General features: G+C 40.6%; 1 protein-coding gene across 2 annotated transcripts; it reads right to left on the reverse strand.

The window, feature by feature from the left end:
- Positions 1-262: 262 nt before the first annotated feature.
- Positions 263-22055, reverse strand: LOC144336154 (L-dopachrome tautomerase-like). 2 transcript variants are annotated; one of them, XR_013407673.1, is made up of 3 exons: positions 21963-22055; positions 20636-20697; positions 490-615 (listed from the first exon to the last, which is right to left on the reverse strand). XR_013407673.1 is itself a non-coding variant. In XM_077973857.1 (2 exons), the coding sequence occupies exons 1-2, from the start codon at positions 10993-10995 to the stop codon at positions 263-265; spliced, it is 648 nt and encodes a 215-aa protein (XP_077829983.1). The 2 variants fall into 2 exon arrangements, 1 of the variants encoding a protein (XP_077829983.1); XM_077973857.1 differs by lacking the exons at positions 20636-20697; positions 21963-22055 and adding an exon at positions 10701-10995 and having other exon boundaries at positions 263-615.
- Between the last annotated feature and the right edge of the window lie 967 nt (positions 22056-23022).

Below are 23022 nucleotides of genomic sequence, written 5' to 3' on the forward strand. Positions count from 1 at the left end.
CAAAAGGAATTCACCTTCACCTCACCAACTCACGCTTTTGATGATTAACAGCTTCACAGAGAAGAGTTTACCCTTTGAACCAAGAAGATACAGTAGAGGAGAGAACATTTAAAGCGTCTGCAGCCAATGTGCAGGAAGAAACTGCGTCTTTCTAACTCCAGGCAGTATTTGATAATTCTACGACTTTCATAAACCTAAGGCTGCCTTGAGGTTGCTCTCTTGTTAATTAACTTGCATGAAATTACTTCCCACTGCCATACCCTCAACCCAAACAAAATCTATAATAATATACCTTCAGCCAAAGAAAAAACCCACCTAATAATGTATCTCTAACAGAATAATAATGCAGCCACACAAAAAAATCATAAACACTGCAGTTGGCAAACTGCGGCTGGGTCCCATCGGGCCCAAGCAGGCCCAGCCAGTGTTGCGTGGTGATCACGTAGTCGGGGTGTACGCTCTTCTTCGCGAGATCTAAGGCGCCCAAGAACTGCTCTCTCTCCTGAGGACTCAAGGAATGGATGTTCTGCCGAATCACTGGCCGTTTCTTCCGATCGCAGTTGGGGCCGGTCCAGCCGAACTTGCAGTCTCCACAATTATAGCCGGCAAAGTTTCCTAGTTCACAAAACAGACAGATGGAAAGGGAAGTGGGTTTATGTCGTTTGGAAGAAATTTCCGAATTTGTACTCTGAAATTTGAATGGAAGAGAAGATGAAGGTGCTTACACAAAGGCAAAGAAAGCCCATTTTCCTCCCGTGGTCTTCTCTTAAATGTTTCTATCTCCCAGTGGTCTAAGTACTAGAGAGTTTCCTAGACACATTCCCAGCAACGAAACAGGACATGAAATACGTTGCATACTGCAACGAGCTAAACTGTGTTACCCCAAGTCCTAGCCCCCAGTATACCTAGTATGTGACTATATTTGGAGATAGTGCCTTTAAAGAGGTAATTAAGGGTAAATGAGGTCCTTAGAGTAGGCCCTAATCCAATATGACTGGTGTCCTCAAAAGAGGAGGAAATTTGGACACAGTTTTGGAAGGAAAACCACATGAAGACACAGGGAGAAGACAGTGATCTGCAAGCCAAGGAGAGAGGCCTCAGAGGAAACCAACTCCCTGATCTCAGCCATCCAGCCTCCAGAACTGTGGGAGGGTGAATTTCAGTGTTTAAGCTGCCTAGTCTGTGGGACTTGGTTATGGCAGCACTAGCAGACTCATGCACACACTCTTTCCTCCCAGGATCGCAGAGGTGTCTCCTCCTGTGCCCGCTTCACGCCCACAAAAAGGGATGACACAGAACAGTTCTTTGATTTAGAGAGGAAGAAAATACACAGCAAGCTAAAGATGAAACCAAAATAAATACATGGCCGGGCCCAGTGGCTCACCACCTGTAATCCCGGCACTTTGGGAGGCCAAGGCAGGCAGATCACTTGAGGTCTGGAGTTCGAGACCAGACTGGCCGACATGGTGAAACCTCATCTCTACTAAAAGTACAAAAAGTAGCCAGGCATGGTGATACATGCACGTAGTCCCAGCTACTGCAGAGGCTGAGGCAGGAGAATGGCTTGAACTGGGAGGTGGAGGTTGCAGTGAGCCGAGATCATGCCATTGCACTCCAGCCTGGGCGACAGAGCAAGACTCTGTTAAAAAAAAAAAGAAAAGAAAAAAGAAAGAAAAGATAGAAAGAGAGACAGAGAGAGAGAGAGAGGGAGAGAGAGAGAGAGAGAGAGAGAGAGAGAGAGAGAAAGAAAGAAAGAAAGAAAGAAAGAAAGAAAGAAAGAAAGAAAGAAAGAAAGAAAGAGAAAGAAAGAAAAGGAAGGAAGGAAGGAAGGAAGGAAGGAAGGAAGGAAGGAAGGAAGGAAGGAAGGAAGGAAGGAAAGAAAGAAAATACATGAATTAGCTGATTTCCAGGAATTTAGAAGAAATCTCACATTTAAAAAGCTGGCTTATTTCACAAATTTAACAGCATTAAGACAAAATCAACCGAAGCTGGCAAGTCCTAAAGGTGAATCAGCAGCCATGATGTCAGGAAGTGCATACCACCGCGGGATTTCTGTCAGTTGCACAAAGCTCCCTGCTTTCTCAAAGTCCGGGGAAGGAGGACAGCACTAATAAGATGAAGCTCTGGGCATCTCTGATCAGCATCTAAAGTTTACATCCTTGTAGTTCGCCCCAGACTTTTCCCTTCTTAGCCTTCCAACTTATTGCATGGGGTATGACCAACACTTCATTCCTTAGGTTAGAGGGTAAAATTTGAATATCATTAGAGCAAAAGGCTGAAACAAAAGGGGATAATAATGCTTATCTCCCAGAAGATTAAAGGGATTATGTAAAGCATTTAAAGAGGGTGAACAGCTCACTTACTCCTCCTCCTCTATCTCATGCCCTAGGCCTATTGCTTGCTTTTCCTTCGTCCTGGAACACTTTTCCCTCACTGTCTGCCTAAATTCCTCTTTACCCGCCTGACCCATTTCTCCTTTAAGCTTCACATTGGTGCTCTCTAAGGTCATTCCTGATTCCACAGGTCAGGGTTCAGGTCGGTTACTTCCTTGCACCTCATACATCCCCTTTCTTCACACTTATTTACACTGATTGTAAACCTCTCTACACTTGTTTCAGCTCCCAGGCAGCTGGAAAGCTATGAATTCACTGCCTAGGCCTGTGCTTAGCCTTGTCCTAAACAAACATGTGTTGAGTGAATAAGTTGAGTGACTATCGAGCATGTAGCAGACGATGCCACATACATTTTCTCTCCCTGTTCTGTGGGTTTGCAGAAAAAGCAGCCCTATAAACAATTTTGGTAAACCACAAGTAGCAAAATAGAGGTAAGTAAAAAGTACTATGACCATAGGGGAAAGAGGGTTATTTGGATCTCTCAAGGAAAGGAAAATTTTCCAATAGCATGAAAACGAAATGATTAACAGCACTCTGTAAAGAAAATGCACAGGCTTCCTTTTCTATAGTGGATTTTTTCATGGTTAAAGAAAATTTCCTTAAAATGTAAGTAGGGAGAATTTTTTCTAATTGTATCGGTTATTTGAGTTTTTTGTTTTTTATAATATATTTTATATCCCACCTTTTACATAGCTCAATTATCTGTATTTTTCTGTTACAGCACTCTATGAGAACATAAGTAAAAATATTGAAAAAAATGAAAAATTCTACTCTTCCCAAGACTAAAAATCATGTTTTTGAATAGTTTAACGTTAAAATGTATGTTGATTCCTGGAGATAATTAAATACAAATTATTTAACAAATATTTATGAAGCGGCTTCTATCTCATCAGATGCTACGCAAGATGCTTCAAGTTTTATGGACCTTGAAGTCTGTTTTCCCTGGGGCAACCTTACTAAAACTCTATGTTTTAAAACCAGATTTGATTAAAACATATCACCTACTCTGGCAGTATAGGAATGGAACATTGTTTTGAGAACTGAGTGAACAAAATGCTATGTCTAAAGAAGAGTAGCTACCCAGATTAAAACTCAGTCAAACTTCCAGCTTGCGATCTATAGCTGATTGGAGGTAAATGTCTAGTCACCTCTCTACCGTAGAAGAGTAATTCCGTGCTTCATAATGCTGAGAAATTTGGATGATGATAATGTCGCTAGAGGTTCACTGATTGTAATCCTGGTTTGTGGAAGTTGCTAGTGGAAAATTGCAGAGTGTGGGGGAGAAGGTAGATGGGAATTTTTTGTACTTTCTCCCCAATTTCTATGTGAACCCAAAACTGATCTAAAATAATAAAGTCTCAATATTTTAAAATATTAATAACACACCTAAATTTAATAATAATAATTTAATACATTCTTACATTTAAAGGCATAACACTTGTTTTTGAGTTGGGGGTCTGATTGTTGAAATTGAGTAATTCATAATTTATGCCATGAGTTGGAGGACTACTCTATTTTCTTTGTCATGATTCTTTGTAGTTGGCAGAAACAAAATAATTGACTCTCTCATGTATTTATTTAATAATTTATTGAACACCTATTATCTAAAAGGTATCCAGCACTACACATGCACTGACAGTGAAGGAGGTGTGAGGGTATGGGGGCAGGGGGTAGATAAATCTCTGTAGTTTTGACTCAGTTTTGCTGTGAACCTAAAACTGCTCTAAAGTCTATTAAAAAATACAACAATTTAACATGTCTTCCTTTATGTTACCATAGATTTTATGTTATAAAAAACAAGCACATTAATGTGGAGCACTTAGAACTACATCTGGTATATAGTGAGTTAAATATATATTTTTTTATTTATATATTATAAATATATTTATTATTTTATATATATGTATATAGTGGGGTTTTGTGTGTATGTGTGTTTTTTTTCTTTTTTTTTTTTTTTTTTTTTTTGGTCAAGATAGAGTCTCACTCTGTTGCCCAGGCTGGAGGGCAGTGACGCGATCTCAGTTCACTGCAACCCCTACCTCCTGGGTTCAAGCGATTCTCCTGCCTCAGCCTCCCTAGTAGCTGGGATTACAGGTGCCCGCCACCACACCTGGCTAATTTTTGTATTTTTAGTAGAGACGGGGTTTCACCATGTTGGCCAGGCTGATCTTGAACTCCTGTCCTTGGGTGATCTGCCTGCCTTGGCCTCCCAAAGTGCTGAGATTATAGGCGTGAGCCACCGCACCTTGCTGTGAGTTCTATATTAAGTGTTATTATTACTAGTATTATTAGAGACCACTTATCAAATAGTACAGCAATTGTTTGTCTTCATATCTGTCTTACATATCACTATACTATGCACATCTTAAGAATCATGTCAGTTTTTCCCCCCTCTCTGTATCTGAAGGACCTAATTGATGCTAAATAAATGTTGGTTGGGTAGGTGGTGAAAGAATCAATGAATAATTGAATAAAAGGGATCAGACACTAGTGGATACAAACACAGATGGCCTCTGACTTATGATGGTTCAACTTAAAATTTTTCAACTTTAGGATGGTGCAAAATCAATATGCATTTAGTAGAAACTCACTTCGAATATCCAGGTAACCATTTTGGTTTTCACCTTCAGTACCGTATTTGATAAATTACATGAGATATTCAATACCTTATTATAAAATAGGCCTTGTGTGAGATGCTTTTTCCTAACTGTAGGCTAATGTTAGTGTTCTGAGCATATTTAAGGTAGGTTATGCTAAGCTACAATGTTCATAGGTTAGGTGTATTAAATGTATTTTTGACTTAACAGTATTTTCAACTTATGATGGATTATTGGGATGTAACCCCATCATAAGTCAGGAAGCATCTGTATAAATGAGGCATAATACCCTAGTCTAGTGGAAATGAAGGACATGTACACAATGACATTTCAACACAAGTCAAACTGTGGGAAAAGTGAATACAGAGGAATAAGTCAAGCTCCATTGGATGACAAATGATGAAATGATTAATCTTGATTCAGAAAATCAGAGATGCTTCACAACTATAGTGAACAAGAAACTTTAACATAACCAGAGTTGCCTCCAAAAGGCAATGTATAAGTTCTAATAAGAAAGTTTTCAACACCTGTGAAAGGAATGGGGCGGGGGTGGAGGGAAAGAAAGCTTGTGTCTGTTTTGGAGCTCATTTATGACCCAGAAATGTATTTGATTAAAACATTCCTTTTCCAAGATGTCTCAGAGAAATTCTTCCAAAGCTCTGCAGTTGGGTCCCTTTCATTTCTGAGTTTACAGACCTGACCTGAAGAATTCATTGAAATGCTGGAGGTGACTGAAAAGTGTAACAACATGAAAGTCCAGCAGACAAAATGTTTATTTCTTTAATTTAGATTTCCTAGTAGCATCTTCCATCAATTTAACATAAGTTAGTTTTTCTCTTCTTAATCTACCAATGCAAAAAAATATAAGAAGAGAAGCACTTTAGAAAGAACTGGGTTCTCTTACTGGGAAACAGAGAGAAAAGAAAAAAAAAAGATTCCTAGATAATATCAGTCTTTCGACCATTGAGTATGTTCTTGAGTGAAAATTAAATTTAAAGAGTCAAACTCTTATGCTTACAAAGGACTAGGATAAAAATGGAAAAAGAGTGAGATCATCTAAACCCCACACATTCCTACGTGAACTGCATCAGCTCAACCTCAGAAAGCCATTAGACTAAATAAGCTTGAAGGCCACCGATTAGTGAATTTACAAGGAACTCTAAATAGCCTATTCCTTTTAATTAGAGATTCTATTATTTTAATAACAATACTTTATACTTACATAGGTCCTTTCATCTACAGAACTCAAAAGGATTTTACAAGTGTGGTTTCATCATTATCCCCATTGCAGAGATTGGAAAATGGAGGCAATTAGTCACTTGTACAAACAAGAAGTTCACTGTCAACTGTTCAAAAACTATTTGGTGTACAAGTTTCTCAGAAGCCAAAAGACATAGCTGCAAATGGCATATTCTCATAAAGCCAACTGGCAGGTAAGCCTTATAAGGTGAACAGCAAATTCAAAGTCTCCTGCCATTCAGCTCTTCCTGACAATTAAGCTTAGTGGCTTTTTTGTTTCAATTTCTCCCTACAGAGACTATAGAGAAACTCTCTACAGAGAATTTCACCATAGAATTTAGAGTTTTAAAAAACAAATCCCAGAACCTGTATGTGTTTCTACTTATTAGGCTGAAATTACTTTACCAGCTTCATGATTATGGAAACTATGAGGTGTTTATTTTCCAAAGAATTAACAATATTCGGGGTCATCAATAGTCTGTTACAAGACACTAATCTACATCTCTTCCTTGAGAAATTTTGGATCATCCCAGGAGTGACCCAGTGACTCCATTCGCAAAAGAGTCATCAGGCTACTGTAGACGAGGTTCTTTGGGAGACTCAGGATCAGGTTTCAGTTCCAAAGATTGCCCCATAAAAAAGCTACCCTAGGAAGGCTAGCAACTTACTCTTTGGGGGAGAATTAATTGAAGGACATGTGTCCTGCTTTGGGACACACGGCACATCACAGAATAGTATTTACGACATACACAAAATAACTTCCCAGCTCAGTCACGATGGACTTAGTCTCGTGCCCTGAGATTCAAAGAAAAAGACCATCTAGCAAGATAAGTAGAGCCATCCAAAGTTGGTGTCACAATACAGTAGAATATTATTCAGCCTTTAAAAAGAAAAAAATTCTACCATTTGCGACAACATGGATGGACCTGGAAGACATTTGTGCTAAGTGAAATAAGTCAGTCTCAGAAGGACAAACTCTGCATGATTCCTCTTACATGAGGCATCTAAAGTAGCCAAACATAGAGAAGTACACGACAGAATGGTGGTTACCAGGGGATGGGGGAGGGGTGATGGGGAGTTGTAAAGTTATAACGATACAAGATGAGCAAGTTCCAGAGATGTGCTGTACAATATAGTGCCTATAGTTAACAATAAGGCATTCAGCACTTACAAATGTGTTGAGAGGGCAGATCTCATGTTAACTGTTCTTACCACAAAAGCAAAACAAACAAAAACAAAGAACCACGAGGAACCTTTGGAGATGATAGATATGTTTATTATCTTGATTGTGGAGATGGCAACACAACCGTATAGGTATGTCCAGATACCAAATTGTGCACATTAATTATGTGCAGTGTCCTGTGTAACAATTATGCCTCAATAAAACTGAGAAACATTAAAAGTCTAGTAAATTGAATTTATAGATACAGCAAATCTTAAGTTACCTTTCAAAAAATGTAGGTGTGGAAAGAGTTCTGTTGCTGATGAGTCTGGACTGAGCAGATCATGGGGGGAGGTGAGCCACAGCCTGGAGGTGGGATCTCAGGGCCAGGCCTGGCCTTGACAATGGCTGGAGAGGCAGACCATTTCCCCTGCTTCTTTGGACTGGCTTAGGCACACAGGATTTCTTTACAGCCTGGACTTAAAGGACAGGCCCTATTTCTGGCCCAATGCCTTTTTAGAGCAGGGGATCCTTTTTTTTTTTTTTTTTTTTTTTTCATTTTGAAAGTAGGTCTCCGTGATCCTAAGTTCCTGTTACTTCTAGAGCAATATTTATAAACATTTCCTCAGCAAAGGGAAATAGCAATGATTCCTTCTATTCTACTATCCTCTATTCTTTCTATCCCTACCTAAAACAAACAAGCAAAAAACTTGCTAGCCAGGGGAAAAATATAAAGAAGCTGGTAACAAAAAGAGTTAACTGTTATATGTGACTTCCTAAAGTCCTCTGCCTCAGAATTCTATGCAATGCAGATTTACAACTTTTGAAAGTGTTGGCACTTTCTTTTTTTTTTTTTTTTTTGAGACACAGTCTTGCTCTGTTGTTTCCCAGGGTGGAGTGCAATGGCGCGATTTCAGCTCAGTGCAACCTCCACCTCCCGGGTTCAAGTGATTCTCCTGTCTCAGCCTCCTGAGTAGCTGGGATTACAGGTGCCCATCACCACGCCTGGCTAATTTTTGTATGTTTAGTAGAGACAGGGTTTCACCATGTTGGCCAGGCTGGTCTTGAACTCCTGACCTTCAATGATTCACCCGTCTTGGCCTCCCAAAGTGCTGAGATTACAGGTGTGAGCCGCTGTGCCTGGCCAGCACTTTTTCATTGATCGACATAGAAATAATTGTTCTAGAAGTATTTTGGGGTTTTGAACAAAAAAGTTACGGTGTTAGTGTGGTTTTCAGTCACACTAACCACACCAGCAACCTGCTCCTCATTCGTCTAAAAAAACCATGATAATTTTGAGAGAAGGGCTATAGAAGCAAATGCTTAAATAACTTAGAAAAACTGAGTAATATACATCCAATACATTATTGAAATTTTTGTCATGATTAATATCCAGGGCAAAACTAGGACCTACGTATTCTTCTGAATGACAGAATAAAAAATATTACTACAAAAGGATTATAAAGCCAGAACTTTTTTTTTTTTTTTTTTTTTTTTTTTGACAGATCTCACTTTGTTGCCCAGGCTGGAGTGCAGTGGCACGATTTCGGCTCACTGCAACCTCTGCCTCCTGGGTTCAAGTGATTCTCCTGTCTCGGCCTCCAGAGTAGCTGGGATTATAGGCGCCCACCACCACGCCTGGCTAATTTTTGTATTTTTAGTAGAGACGAGGTTTCACCATGTTGGCCAGGCTGGTCTCAAACTCCTGACCTCAAAGTGACCCATTTACTTCAGCCTCCCAAAGTGCTGGGATTACAGGCGTGAACCACTATACCTGGCCTAAAGCCAGAACTTTTAATGTGAAAAAAGAAATCTAATGTCTGGGCACTCGTGGACATAAAGATGGCAACAATAGGCACCGGAGACTGCTAGAGAGGGGAGGCGGGGGCAAAGGTTGAAAAACTACCTACTGGGTGCTCCACACCCTACCTGGGTGACGGGATCAATCATACCTCAAACCCCACTACCGTGCAATATACCTATGTCAGAAACCTGCACATGTACCCCCTGGATCTAAAATAAAGTTGAAAGTTAAAGTGAAAAAAACAATCGAATGTCATTCCTACACCAACATCACAGGCCTTTGTATGTTCCGTTAGTAATACCTATTCAACCCCTTATGAAGCTCAATGACCTATATCCGCCTATGTTCCAGAATCCTGCGAGAACAGAAGTAAAAAGTGTTTTTAAAAGGAAAAAGTCTTCTGCAACCACCCAGCCTACAACAGTGTCCAAGGGCTTTGCTGAGGTTGCCACTTGTGTTTTTTGTATTTCAGTGGCCCCCTGCCAGGCTTTGAGTGTTGATCCCGGAAGGGCATGGCTGCTGGAAACTGGAGATGGGAAAGACTGAGGAGGATTTGAAAAAGCCCCAAAGAGCTAGAGGAATGAGAAATGCACAGAGATGTCAAAGCAACAGGTAATGAGAGAGACCAGAGTCTAAAGGAAGGACACTGAGCAAATTTTGTGATGTCCAGTTCAAGTCCAGATAAAAGTGACAAAAAGCCATTGTTATCTAATAACGACCCTCCCTGCCATAGCTCCTTGAGAAAGCGCCATCTTGCCATCGCTCGACAATTTTGTCAAAGTTCCAACCCAGTCATAAGCTTTAACAAGAAACATGCACTCTGCTGAGGTCAGCAGTTCGGGACCAGCCCGGCCAACATGGTGAAACCCCGTCTCAAAATACAAAAAGTAGCCAGGCATGATGGTGGGTGCCTGTAATCCCAGCTATTTGGGAGGCTGAAGCAGGAGAATTACTTGAACCCGGGAGGTGGAGGTTGCAGTGAGCCGAGATAGCACCATTGCACTCCAGCCTGGGTGACAAACCGAGACTCCGTCTCAAAAAAAAAAAAAAAAAAAAAAAATCTGTTCAAATCATGAGAAATGTTGAGACCAGAACACCTGCCTTTGACCCCTGTCTTCTACATGCTTGCCTCACCCATCCCTTTTCAACAAGTGCAAACCCATTTCAGGAGAGGGCACCGAATCCATCTTGAAAGGACTTGCTCAGTCTTTTAAGCTCTTAAATTCCCCTTCCAACAAACAAGCCAATAGTATGTTGGCATGCATTCATATAAGCAGGCTTGGCCCACGCCATATTTATTTAGTCTTCATAATTAGATGTACTAGAGGGTATGAAGAATAAACCAGCACATCAGGCTTATTGAATATGCTTCCAACCAAAACCATCATTGGTTTGCCTTTCAAAGTCTAATCTAAGAGTCTCTGTCAAGAGTCTCATCTTTTCCTTAGAAGGAGCTCTTTTCCCAGCTCTGGCCCTCCCCACCAAGCTTGGAGCATGGGCCTCACCTGTGCACTTGCAGGTCCGGTGGAAGAATTTTCTTGGCCACTGCTCACGGTCATCCTGGTTTCGTAGGATGTAGGGACCACTCCAGGGCCTTGTGTCGGCTTGCACCTCTGTGCACTGTCCCCGGCCTTGCTGAGAGCCACAGACATCGGCCAACTCTGCACCCAGGCGTGGGCAGCACTCCTTGTTCACCAGGCTGTCCACTGTCATGCAGACTCGGGGGAACTGAGCCTGGGCTCCTGGCAAGATTTTACAGTCCAAGCAACTGAGCAGAAGCCCCCACCAAAGGGGGCTCATGGCTTTATAATTGGGAGAGCTCTCTCTCTCTCTCTTACTTTCCTTGTCTCTATCCCACTTTTCTCCTTACCTTCCACTCTTTCAGTCTTTTTTCTTTTCAGTATATTTTATTTTTCTTTGCATTCTATTCCTCTCTTCTTAAAAATATAACCACAAGAATCAGAGGTTACATGTGTGCACGTGTGTACATGAATATGCACACACTATTTTATGTGATTCAAACAACTAACAGATTTAATTTCCTTAGAAGCGCCTCTAACAACCAAATTTAATGAGGGTAGCGCTTCTCTCCATCTTCCTCCATTAAATCAGGCTTTGTCTAATTGAGTTAATTTACAGAGGACCCAGTCATACTACTTATTATGCTGGTATTTCTAAACCCTCTCCCTCCCTCCTTAGCTCTTGACTTTAATTGCCTTGAACTCAGTTCAAAAGCCAAACACCGGGCTGCTTTTATTCTCTCTGGCTTGCCAAGCCACGGGGCCTTGTGGGCTTGTGTAAGGGCTGGGAGAAGGCTTCATTAGGGGGATTAGTATTAGAGAAACCCTCATCATTAGCACATGACCCAAAGTGCACAATAAAGGAGATCATTTCTGGCTTTGTTTCAGGAGGGCAAAACCATCTTCTTTATCTGGGCTCATGTGCTCCAGCCAAACTTGTGACCTCAGACATCCTGGGGAGTCAATGGATGCAGTGAGCTCTTCGTCAAAGACCCTTTACAGACAAGCTCACTTTGCTAACTACAATGCACTCATGGCTGCTTTCTGACATGTGTGCAAAAAAGACCATAATAGGGGGTCACGCAACTTCAAAAATAAAGAAACATTTATTTAGAACCAGGGTACAAGGAATTGCTTTGTTCCACAATTGGGAATCCTCTTCCCTCCAAATAATAACTTACTCTTCTCCTATTCAGCACATCTATGCAGCAATATTTTTTTTAATTACGTGAAGTAGCATGCCACCAGAAACTCACAATTGTCATTATCTGATTGTATGGAAGGCACTGGAACCATCTGGAATGAAGACTTGCAAGCAAATCTTTTTGATTAGACTAAAGTGAAGCACAACCGAACTTCAGTCTAGAAAGCAATGCCTCCTGGTGCTTCTGGGGAATGGTCAGGTCAGCAACAGTGGCCACCTGTCAGATGATCCTTTTATTTTTTCACAGTGGAAACAGGACTGTCTTTGCACCTATTTCATGGTGGAAAGAGGACTTGGTGCCACAAGGATGCGAAACAGCTTCAGCTAGTTTCTAAGAATATACTTGAATGTAAAGACACATATTCTTATGTTTCAAAGCAAATTCCTAATGTGAAAACAATTATACAGGTATTCCCACCCCCTGTACCTCTGTGCCACCCCTTGATGTTAAGTTGCTATGACTAATTAAATGGTAGTTCTTATGTCTGGCTCTACACCAATATCAGCCTGTACCACAGCCCTACTGAATCAGAATCTCTGAGGATGTTCCAGATACCAACCAGCCTTTGTTAGAAAATATCTAGGCAATTCTAATGCGCAGCCAGAGTTGAGAATCACTGAATCAGAATACAGCAGAGCACCAAAGGAAATATTGCAACAGCATCAGCTAAAAGAGACCATGTGTAATAGTTTCCTGAGGTTTCTGTAACAAATGACCACAAACTGGATGACTGAAAACAACAGAAATCTATTTTCTCACTGTTCTGAAGGCCAGAAGTCTGAAATGAAGGTGTTGGCTGGACTGGCGTGTGTCAGCCAGGCGGCTGTACTCTCCCTGGACACTCTAGGCTAGAATCCTCCTTGCCTCTTCAAGCTTCTAGCAGCTGCTGTCAATCCTTGGCTTGAAACTGCAGCTCCAATGTCTGCCACAGCCCCATGGCCTTCTCCCCATCTGTCTGTGTTTTTCCTCCATGTCTGTTTCTCATAAGGACTTTTATTGGATGTAGAGCCCACTCAGATAATCCAGGATGATCTCATCTCAAGATTCTTCACTCAATTACATCTGCAAAGAAGACTCTTTTTTCCAAATAAGTTCACATTCACAGGTTCTGGGACATGGACATATCTTTTGGGGAAGTCAACATTCAACCTAACACGTCATGGGTGGGAAGAAACTTGGGGTCCTAAAATCGCAAAATCTCAAGGGTTTTTGAAACCTTTATTTTGGAGCTCATTCATTCCTTCCATGTGTATTTACTGACTGCCACTTCAGGCCAGCATTGTGACACTTGGGAATTTTATTCTATGTTTTTGTGAAGCCTTGGGTCTCCATAAATGTTAAGATAAAATTTCTTGGATGTTAAAACTGATGGAGTCAATAATTCTCATGTCAGAATGCCCCAGGTCTAAGTCCTAGGATCTCTTTTCTTTCATTTCCACACTTGCTAGATAACTCAGCTAGTCTGAGGCCTTAAATGCAGGCTATCATGACTTTCCAAAATTACATCTCTGACTTTGACCTCAGTTGTGAGCACCAGAGTCATATTATTTAACTTCCTACTGGACCTCTCTACTTGAAGGTTTACATATTTCTCACCCAAGTCGAGAACTTTTGCTCTCTCCTCCCAAATGTGTTCTCCATTGGTCTTCTCTATCTCCACAAAGAGCATCACCACAACCCTACAAGTCATCTTTGAGTCTTCTCTTTCCCACCTCTGCATGTGTGCTTTCCAATGCACTTCAAGTAAAATCCAAGGTACTTTGCATGTGCTACTCAAAGTGTGGCCAACAGATCCATGAATAGTGTGTTCCTGGTTTACATCAACATAAGAACAATGAGAACAGAAATTGAAAGTCAACACTGGGAAATTTTCACAGCAATTTGACATATGCCTGAATGTTATGCCAATGTCAAATTGCACTTGTCACCATCTAAAGTTATCTGACTTATTGGTTAGGTGGCTGAAAGTTTGTCTCATCTACTGGGCTATAAGTTCGTTAACTCTGCTGTGTTTTTCCAACATGTGCAACAGTATTTGGCAAATAGAGGCTACTTGATAAATAGTTGATGAATAAATATTCCCAATTCAAAATTTTATGTTCATCAAAAGGGCCTCATTATTATAGTGACTGGTTTTATACAAATTAAATGCTTTTATTTTGAATATATAAAACACATTTAGACTACTAATGACCACTATTATGCTGGGGGTTTCATGTTAGGTTTTGTTAAACTGCTGCAAATGTTGGAAAACCACCAACCCGACATCACTATGACCCATGAACTCCCTCCTCAGTATTTCCAACAAAACATCACTAGTGAGGAGGTTCTCACAACATTTCAGGAACAATTCTAAGGGTGAGGAAATTCTTCCTTTTAAATAAGTTTTTGGCCTGGCACAGTGGCTCATGCCTTGTAATCCCAACATTTTGGGAGGCCAAGGCAGGCAGATCACATGAGCCCAGGAGGTTGAGATCAGCCTGCGCAACATGGTGAAACCCCATCTCCACTAAAAACACAAAAATTAGCTGGGCATGGTGGCATGCACCTGTAGTCCCATCTAGTAGGGAGGCTGAGGTGGGAGGATTTCTTGAGTCCAGGAGGTTGAGGCTACAGTGAGCCGTGATGGCACCACTGCACTCCAGCCTGCGCAAAAGAGTGAGACCCTGTCTCAAATAAATAAATAAACAACAAAAAAAATAAGTTTTTAACATTAAGTATAATTTCCACTAAATTCAAATATAAATTTAAATGTAAATGTATAAATATAAATGTTAAATAAAATTTCCTTCCCCAATGCTTTCATCAAAAGCCTTTGGTAACCCAGTTGGGCTCCCTAGAACGGGTACAGTACATTTTCCACAGGCGTTTCTCCCTCTTTTTTTTTTTTTTTCAGACTAAATATTCTCCATTCCTTTCCATTTTCTTTCATATGACTTAGTTGGTTTTTGTTTTTGTTTTTGAGACAGAGTCTCGCTGTGTCACCCAGGCTGGAGTGCAGTGGCATGATCTCAGCTCACTGCAACCTCCGCCTCCTAGTTCAAGCGATTCTCCCACCTCTGCCTCTTGAGTACCTGGACTACAGGCGCCGCCACCACATCTGCCTAATTTTTGTATTTTCAGTAGTGATGAGGTTTCACCATGTTGGCCAGGCTGGTCTCAAATCCCTGACCTCAGGTGATCCTCCCACCTCAGCCTCCCAAAGTGTTGGGAGTTTACAGGTGTAAACCACAGTGCCTGGCCCATATGATTTAGTTTTAAATGTCCCCATCAGCCTGGTCTTTTTTATAGACAACACAGGTCATGATTTGACCTCTGAATGCAGGTTTCCCATAACTTAATTCAACGTTCCTGCTACAATCTAAGCAAAGATAACTGAAAAAGAATTACTTTGTAAGCTTTGCTAGACAGTCACATCACCTCATCAATTTTGTCTACATCCACTCAGGGTAACTCATGCTGCAGTTAAGACCTCAAAATGTCATTTGGCTTATGAAAGAAATGTTTACTTCTTACGCAGCCTGCACATCCACCACATGTCTGTCAGCTGTGACTGTGCTGTACACTGTGTTCACTCCAGGACTCAAAGTGAAGCAGCATCTTTTCATTCCTTTCATTCTGCTAATTTTGCATCAAAGTAGAGGTCAGTGATGGGCCACTACTTGGAAGAGGTCCACCTCACTCACGTCTGCTCCCACCCCATTGGCAAAAAGCAAGTCCATAGACAAGACAGCTGCCCTCAAAGACAGGGGTTCTGTGAGGATGGCCCCTTTAGGGAGAGTCAAGAAGTATTTTATTTTTACTGCATTTGAAACCAACTTAAAGCCCTGTGTCATTTTCATATAGCTTTCACATGGCTGCCTTAAAGTCAGATGCCTCTCCTATCCCCATCTCCTCTTCTATTCATATGGAATTGCCTTTTGAGGTCTGTATTAGTTTGCTTTAGCTTCTATAACAAAATGCCACAGAGTAGATGGCTTAAACAACAGAAACTTACTTTCCCACAGTTCCGGAGACTGAAAGTTCACGATCAAGGTGTAGGCAGGGTTGGATTCTTCTGTCAAGGCCTCGACTTGCAGAGAGCTTCCCTATTGCTGCCCCGTGCCATGGTCTTTCCTCTCTGCACATGCACTTCTGGTGCCTTTTGTGTGTCTAAATTTCCTTTTTCTCACATGAACACTGGTCAGATGAGATTGAGGCCCATCCTGACAACTTCATTTTTAACTCAATCTCCTCTGTAAAGGTCCTATTGCCAAATACAGTTATATTCTTGGGTGCTGCAAGTTGAGACTTGAACGTAGGAATTTTTGGGAGGACCCAGCTCAGCTCCTAACAGGTTGTAAATGAAAGGGTTTATTTCACCTCTGTTCAAAGTTGTCATATTAAATGGGTATAAGCAACGGGATTTCTTTCCTTCCTGCCTTTGTCCTAACTACACATTTGGTTGGCCCATCTTTATTGTCTTCATAACCCAATTCATTGATGAAAATGACCAATGTCAAGGTCCATGGCAGGACTTGAGACATGTCACCAAACAAAAGGGTCTCACTCTGGCATTCTGCTGGGGGGTGGGGAGGGGCAGGGGGACAGAAGAGGAACTTCAGGGGGATCTTCGAACATCCTGAAATTGTGTGGAAAATTTAGCATGGGTCTTTTTGTGTCAAGAAGATTCATAGATTTTGTTAGCTTCTCCAATGGATTCACGACCCTGCCCTTGAGACTTTAGCACAGGTAGAACCTTGGAGGGCTCTGTGAGAGAACTTAGAGACTCTGGGCATCATCGGTGTTTCCAAAGGATGCCATGGCCATTAACCACCAGTCTGCTTGTTCACAATGCAGACACCTGTACAGCTCACTGCCTTTCTCCTAGAATGGCAGAGCCCCTGAGCTTTCCTGTACTCACCTGGGCTTAGAAGAAAAGCCTTAAATACTTAAAGGAAAAGGCTTAAATGAAGCTGCAACCCCATCAGCCTTGCACAAATACAGTGTCTGGCACATAGGAAGCACTTATCAAAATATTTGTTGAGTAAATGAACCATCATCTATAGTATCCTCCCCAAATTCACAATCATTCCTAATAAAGGCAGGTCACTCTTTATTTCATGGAAACACCCACTTCGAGGTCCCATACCTTGAAGGAGAGCAGAGAAAACAAAATGGGACAGGAAGTAATAATACTAATGCTTGATAGGTGAGAAAGGGCTAAAAGTATTGATTATTTAGCCAGGAGAATTGCTAAGGAGTGACAATGATTTTCAAAAAGATAAAGAGTTTTACTTTGGATTTGGAAGGATAGGGCTACAGGTGATCTATATGTTGTTAAGTGCTCAATGTCATTGGGTTTGTGGTCTTTTTTAGTTCCTACGTGTTGCTTGATTGCATGATGTTAAAAGTAAGAAAGCAGCCTAATGTATTAAGTCCCTACTATGCTTCTAGCACTAAGCTAAGGGTGAGTATGTAATGTTTCTAGTTATTTATTCACTGTTTATTATCCTCATTTTACAGAAGAGGAAACAGAGCCTGCCAGACCTCGGGTAACAAGCCCTGTGACAGAGCTGTGTTTTCCTGACTCCAAAGTTGTGGCCTTTTCACCATGTCGAGTTGTCAAACTCATCATCTTCTCTGGGGAAGTCAGCACAGTGCCTCATACTAAGGGACTGATGGAAACTTACAATCTCTAATCTCCTACTCCATGCCAGGTACTATGCTAAGCTTGCTTTCCTTACCCTTTGTTATCTCATTTAAATTCCAAGAAACTGCTGCTTAACATTTTACTATTTCTAATTTAAGTGAATTGATTTAATATTGCTACCCTAGATGGAAGCCCTAAGCACATCAGAATAGAATTAAGAAATCCTCATTCTGATGGAGGAGATTGATTGAAGTTGAGAATAAGGGTTGGGCTCTTCCTAGCTTTGCAATAACTAAATTACCTTTTAGTATTAAGCCATCAGCCTGCATTAGGGCATGATTTGGAAAAACATCCTGTGAAACTTGTAAGGTATTTTTAATATCATCAAACACATTTCCTAGTGTCATTTTATGGGGATCCAGGGAGAGATTTCTTGCAGGCTTCAGGATCCAGGAAAGCTGTACTTCCCCATAGAAACCAGTTTATCCAGGACTGTCGGACCATGTGAATCTTAGGATGGTGTTTCTTTCTTTACCTTGGCCAGTTATGAAGCTTAGAGCCAAATTTGCAGCCCCCACATCAAGCAACTGATTCATGCAGTATCTACTTTAATATTTTCCTGCCCTTATGTTCCTGATTTCTGGGATTCTTATTTTATCCTTTTGCAAATTTATGTATTTCTCTAGCTTGTCTCGAATCCTTTGAAAAATGAGACAGACAGACAGACACACACATTTCTGTATAAGTGCAAAGGTAATAAACACCCAGCCAAGTTGTTGTTTACAAAACAGGGCTTAGAGAAGAGTTTGAGAAGAATCCCTAAAAAGTTGGTATAAGTGAATACAGATCTAAGGACATGAGTTAAGAAGATCTCAGATCATAAGTATGACTGTAACTAAACATTGCATTATTTGCAAAAGAGAAAGTCTTTGTTAGAAATCGAATAGCAGAATCCAAGAGGGGATATCTCATGGGTGTATTGAGACCATTGGTTATCAATGGAAGCCATCGAATCAAGGACTGTTACAAGGAATGTTCTGAAACCCAGTAAAGAGAGGCAGCTGTGCATCATAGAGCTTAATAGTCTGAGAGTAGAAAAGTGCCTTATTAGAAAGCAACTCATTTTACTATCTCTTTTTACAGCTGAGGCAAGACTCAGTGAAAAGGGATGTTCTGCATACTTTCATTTTGCATGCCGGCACCTAGCACCAACTTGCACATAAGGAGGACTCAACGTATGTTCATGACATACTGATTTAGATACCTTAGAGAATTTGTGAGTGAATGATACAGGGTAGACATGCATAACTTTGGAAGTAGGATGCCAGCCTATGCCTTCCTATGCCAGTCTGTATGTTCAAAGGAGGAAGAAATGGCTCAAAGCCTGGGAAGCAATTGAAGAGAACAGTAGATTTGTTAGAGCCATGGCTAAGATTAATACAGAGAAAACATATGCATCTTTCTGCTTGCCAACGAGTCGCCTGCTCTTTTCTCCTGTGCCTCTGAATGTGAAAATCCTCCCCGTTTTTTAGCCCCCTGTTCACCTTCCCTGTCTGATGCTTTTTGATCTATTCTTTGCTGCCTCATCATAGGGAAAAGAGATTATTTTTTTTCCCTGTGACCAAGTTGTTTCCTAAATGCTGGACATCTGTCCTGGTAAGAGTTTTGCTTTCTACAGCTAAGAGCCTTTTTTCTTCTTGGTGGTATGAATTGTTCTTCAGAGGAACTAAGGGTTGGAAATAGGATGTGTGGTCTGTTATTTCAGTTGAGTGCATTTTTTTCATCTTGAATGCATTTTTGTTGTTCATCCTTAAGTCTGTGTTTATACAACAAACACTTTTTAGTTTCAGATTTTGCATCATTTATCTTTATATTCATCTTAGTTCTTTGTTATGCACACTGTGCCCTCTAATTCTTATTTTATCATTTTGTTTTTTATGCTTCATTCTGGTACATGAGTATTCAGTTTGGATTTTTATGTGTACCCTTATAAATTAATGACTGATTTGGGTAAGCAAGAGCTACTCCTTCTTCAAAATACAGTTCTCTGGGAGGGAATCACTCTCTTCCTGCTCAATTCTGATCAAATCCAGAAAATACCACCTATACATTTATAAGAGGTTGTATGGGCTGAAAAAACATATATATTTTTAGACAACTTTAGTATTAACAGATCTATGAGGGCTTATAGATGTACAATTTAGACTGTTCAGGGTCTAGAAGGATTTCCAAAATCTATTGTCTGCCAGGAGTGGTGGCTCACACCTGTAATCTCAGCACTCTGGGAGGCTGAAGCAGGAGGATCACTTGAGCTCAGGAATTTGAGACCAGCCTGGGCAATATGGCGTAACCTATTTCTACAAAAAATACAAAAATTAGCCAGGCGTGGTGGTGCACGCCTGTAGTCTCAGCTACTCAGGAAAGCTGAGATGGGAGAATAGCTTGAGCCCAAGAGGCAGAGGTTGCAATGAGCTGAGATTGCACCACTGGACTCCAGCCTGGGTGATACAGCCAGACCTTCTTGTCTAATACACACACACACACACACACACACACACACATACACATATACACACATATATATATGCAAACACACACATATATATAGTCAAGAGAAAAAACATAAGGTATATAGCTATGAACTCACTATGTTTATGCTAACATGTACATGTGAGGGAGTGGGGGCAGGGAGTATATCTGTGTCTGTGACTTGTCTGTGTCTATCTGCCCGTCTCTGTGTGGCAATGTATAGAATAAACACAAGAAACTGGTTGAGTGCTGTCCCTGGGAATGGGCCTAATGGGGTGAGGAACAGGAGAGGAAAGAACAATTATTTTCATTCTATACTTTTCTACATTTTGAATTTTGAACCATGCACGTATAGTATTTAGTTTAAAAAATTCGTTAATAAAAAATTCAAGCTAAAACAATTTAGAATGATGAGTACTTGTGAGGATGACATTACATAAAGGAGGAATTTCCTGGAAGTATTAAAAAGAGTATAACCCAGTCAAAATCCCAGCAAGTTACTTTGTGAATAAGGACAAACAGTAGAAGTTTATATGGAGAGGCAAGAAACTTACCAGTTCTATGACCCTGGACAAGTGGTTATTCTCTCTCAGCCTCAGATTCCTCATCTGTAAACCTAAGATGAAGATATCTACTTAATAAGGTATAATTTTAAAGATTAAATATGGCATTGGATATAAATTGCCTAGCAGAATCTGGCATACAGAAGGTACTCAGCATATTTTTATTATTTCCATTAAACAATGTCTCAAATTTCTACACAGGCAAACCATTGGTCTGACTCATTATATTATTGTTTATGTGTTTGAAAAATTACTACCCTCTTAATCAATAGCCCATATGACCTCTATTTCAATGGACAGCCAGGAAAGGCTGAAAGATCTAACACACACACACACACACACACACACAAACACACACACACACACACACACACACACACTCATATACATGTCTAAGCATCTAAGTATAAGTACTTTTAATATTTTTTTATGGAAACTAAGTATTTATAACTCTAACACATAGAAGATATTCTTGTCCATAATGCAATATTACTACCCAGAAATGAAGTTAACTGTTTTCTTCTTAGATTCCACTTAATTAGTCAAATGATGATATGCTATGTTTACAGCTATATTATTCTGTTAGCCTTGGAACTTAGGAATCTCCATCACTAATTATGACAAATACATGTGGAGACAAGGTTTAAAGAAGCCATGAATAAACCAGATGGGAGCCCTCTTATTAATATCAAGAGCTGACAAAAATAAATGCTATCATTAAAAATAAGCAAAAATATATTTTTCAAAAATATCTTGACCTGAATCTGGTGCTTTTACACCAAGTTCATTACTTCATCATTGCTGTCAGAAACCAGCTAACCAAGACTGGGTGCAGTGGCTCATGCCTGTAATCCCAGCACTTTAGGAGGCCGAGGTGAGTGGATCACCTGAGGTCAGGAGTTCCAGACCAGCCTAACCAACATGGTGAAACCTCGTCTCTACTAAAAATACAAAAATTAGCTGGGCACGGTGGTGCACGCCTCTAGTCCCAGTTACTCAGGAGGCTGAGGCAGGAGAACTGCTTAAACCCGGCAGGTGGAGGTTGCAGTGAGCCAAGATCGCGCCACTGCACTCCAGTCTGGGCGACACAGTGACACTCGGTCTCAAAAAAAAAAAAAAAAAAACTAACCATGGTGTCTGTGTCTGTCCGACATTCGCTTTGAAAATGGCTCCTCTCATTGAATCTCATCTGCACTCATTCAGTTACTTTTTATGGACCACATGTGCATACACACACACATACACACAGCTAAAAAAAGAAAAAAAAAAACCTCCACACTTTCATTTCATAAGCAATAGAAAAGATATATGTACTTACAAATCATAGCAGACAGCTGCGTAGTAAATGTAAATTTTGTTGTAATGAATTTTTCATTTCTAAGAAGTATTCTAGTATAAGAAGGAAGACACACTGAAAAGTAGTAGAAAACAAGATAATTTCTTAGAGGTTTTGGTTTACCTTCAATTAGAAGTTTATAATATGTAATATTTTTGTAGTCACAAGATCTATTGAATTTAGGAAAGTTAACTATTTATGCCATGAAATGGATTTTACCTTGAGCACCAATGATTAAAAGGCCAGGTTGGAGCTCAGCAGAAGAGTATGTAGTAATGGAGGGGTGAGCAACATTCTTGTGGAAACATTTAGTCCTCGCCGAAGACCTGAAGGAATACAAAGATGTCAGTGAACAAGAAAAGTCAGGGTGCTTTTAGGGACTGGGAACCATGGAGGGTAAAGAGTTCAAGAGTAAAGCTTCCACAAACTGAGTGGCTCAAACAATAAAAATTTATCATCTCACAATCCTGACACCTCCAAGATCGAGGTGTCAGCAGAGCCATGCTCCCTTTGAAGGTGATAGGGACAGATCTTTCCCAGGCCTCTCTCCCAGCTTCTGGTAGTTCCTCGGCTTGTAATATAGAACTCCAGTCTTCACATGATGTTCTTCTTGTGTTCAAGGCTCTGGGTCTGAATTTCCCCTTTTATAAGGACACCAATAGACTAGATTAGGGGCCCATCCTACTCCAGTATGACCTCATCTTAACTAATTATACCTGCAATGACCCTACTCCTAAATAAGGTCACATTCTGGGTTACTCAGGGTTTGGACTTCAGCATATAAATTTGAGAGGGACACAATTCAACCCATAACAGATAACAAATGGTGAAACTGGCATCAAAACTCAAATCCTCATTCTCTTTTTACAACCAAGCCATGCTGAACACATCCTCAAACTTTTGGGTTTAGAAGGAGAGCTGGTATGGGTAATGTTGGTGTGGAAGAGAAACTGAAGAGAAGTAAGGGGGTCATCATCACAAGACTTAACTGCTTTCTGGTGACATGAAGAATTCTGCCAATTCTGCTGAATCTCATTGAAGT

The sequence above is a fragment of the Macaca mulatta genome, chromosome 17, assembly GCF_049350105.2.
Source record: "Macaca mulatta isolate MMU2019108-1 chromosome 17, T2T-MMU8v2.0, whole genome shotgun sequence".
NCBI lineage: Eukaryota > Metazoa > Chordata > Mammalia > Primates > Cercopithecidae > Macaca > Macaca mulatta.

Coding starts and splice junctions, on each gene's coding strand:
- LOC144336154 (XM_077973857.1), bottom strand. CDS start 10,995: ATGAGCCCCCTTTGGTGGGGGCTTCTGCTCAGTTGCTTGGACTGTAAA. Junction 616..10,700: donor CCGGACCTGCAAGTGCACAG/GTGAGGCCCATG, acceptor TTTGTGAACTAG/GAAACTTTGCCGGCTATAAT.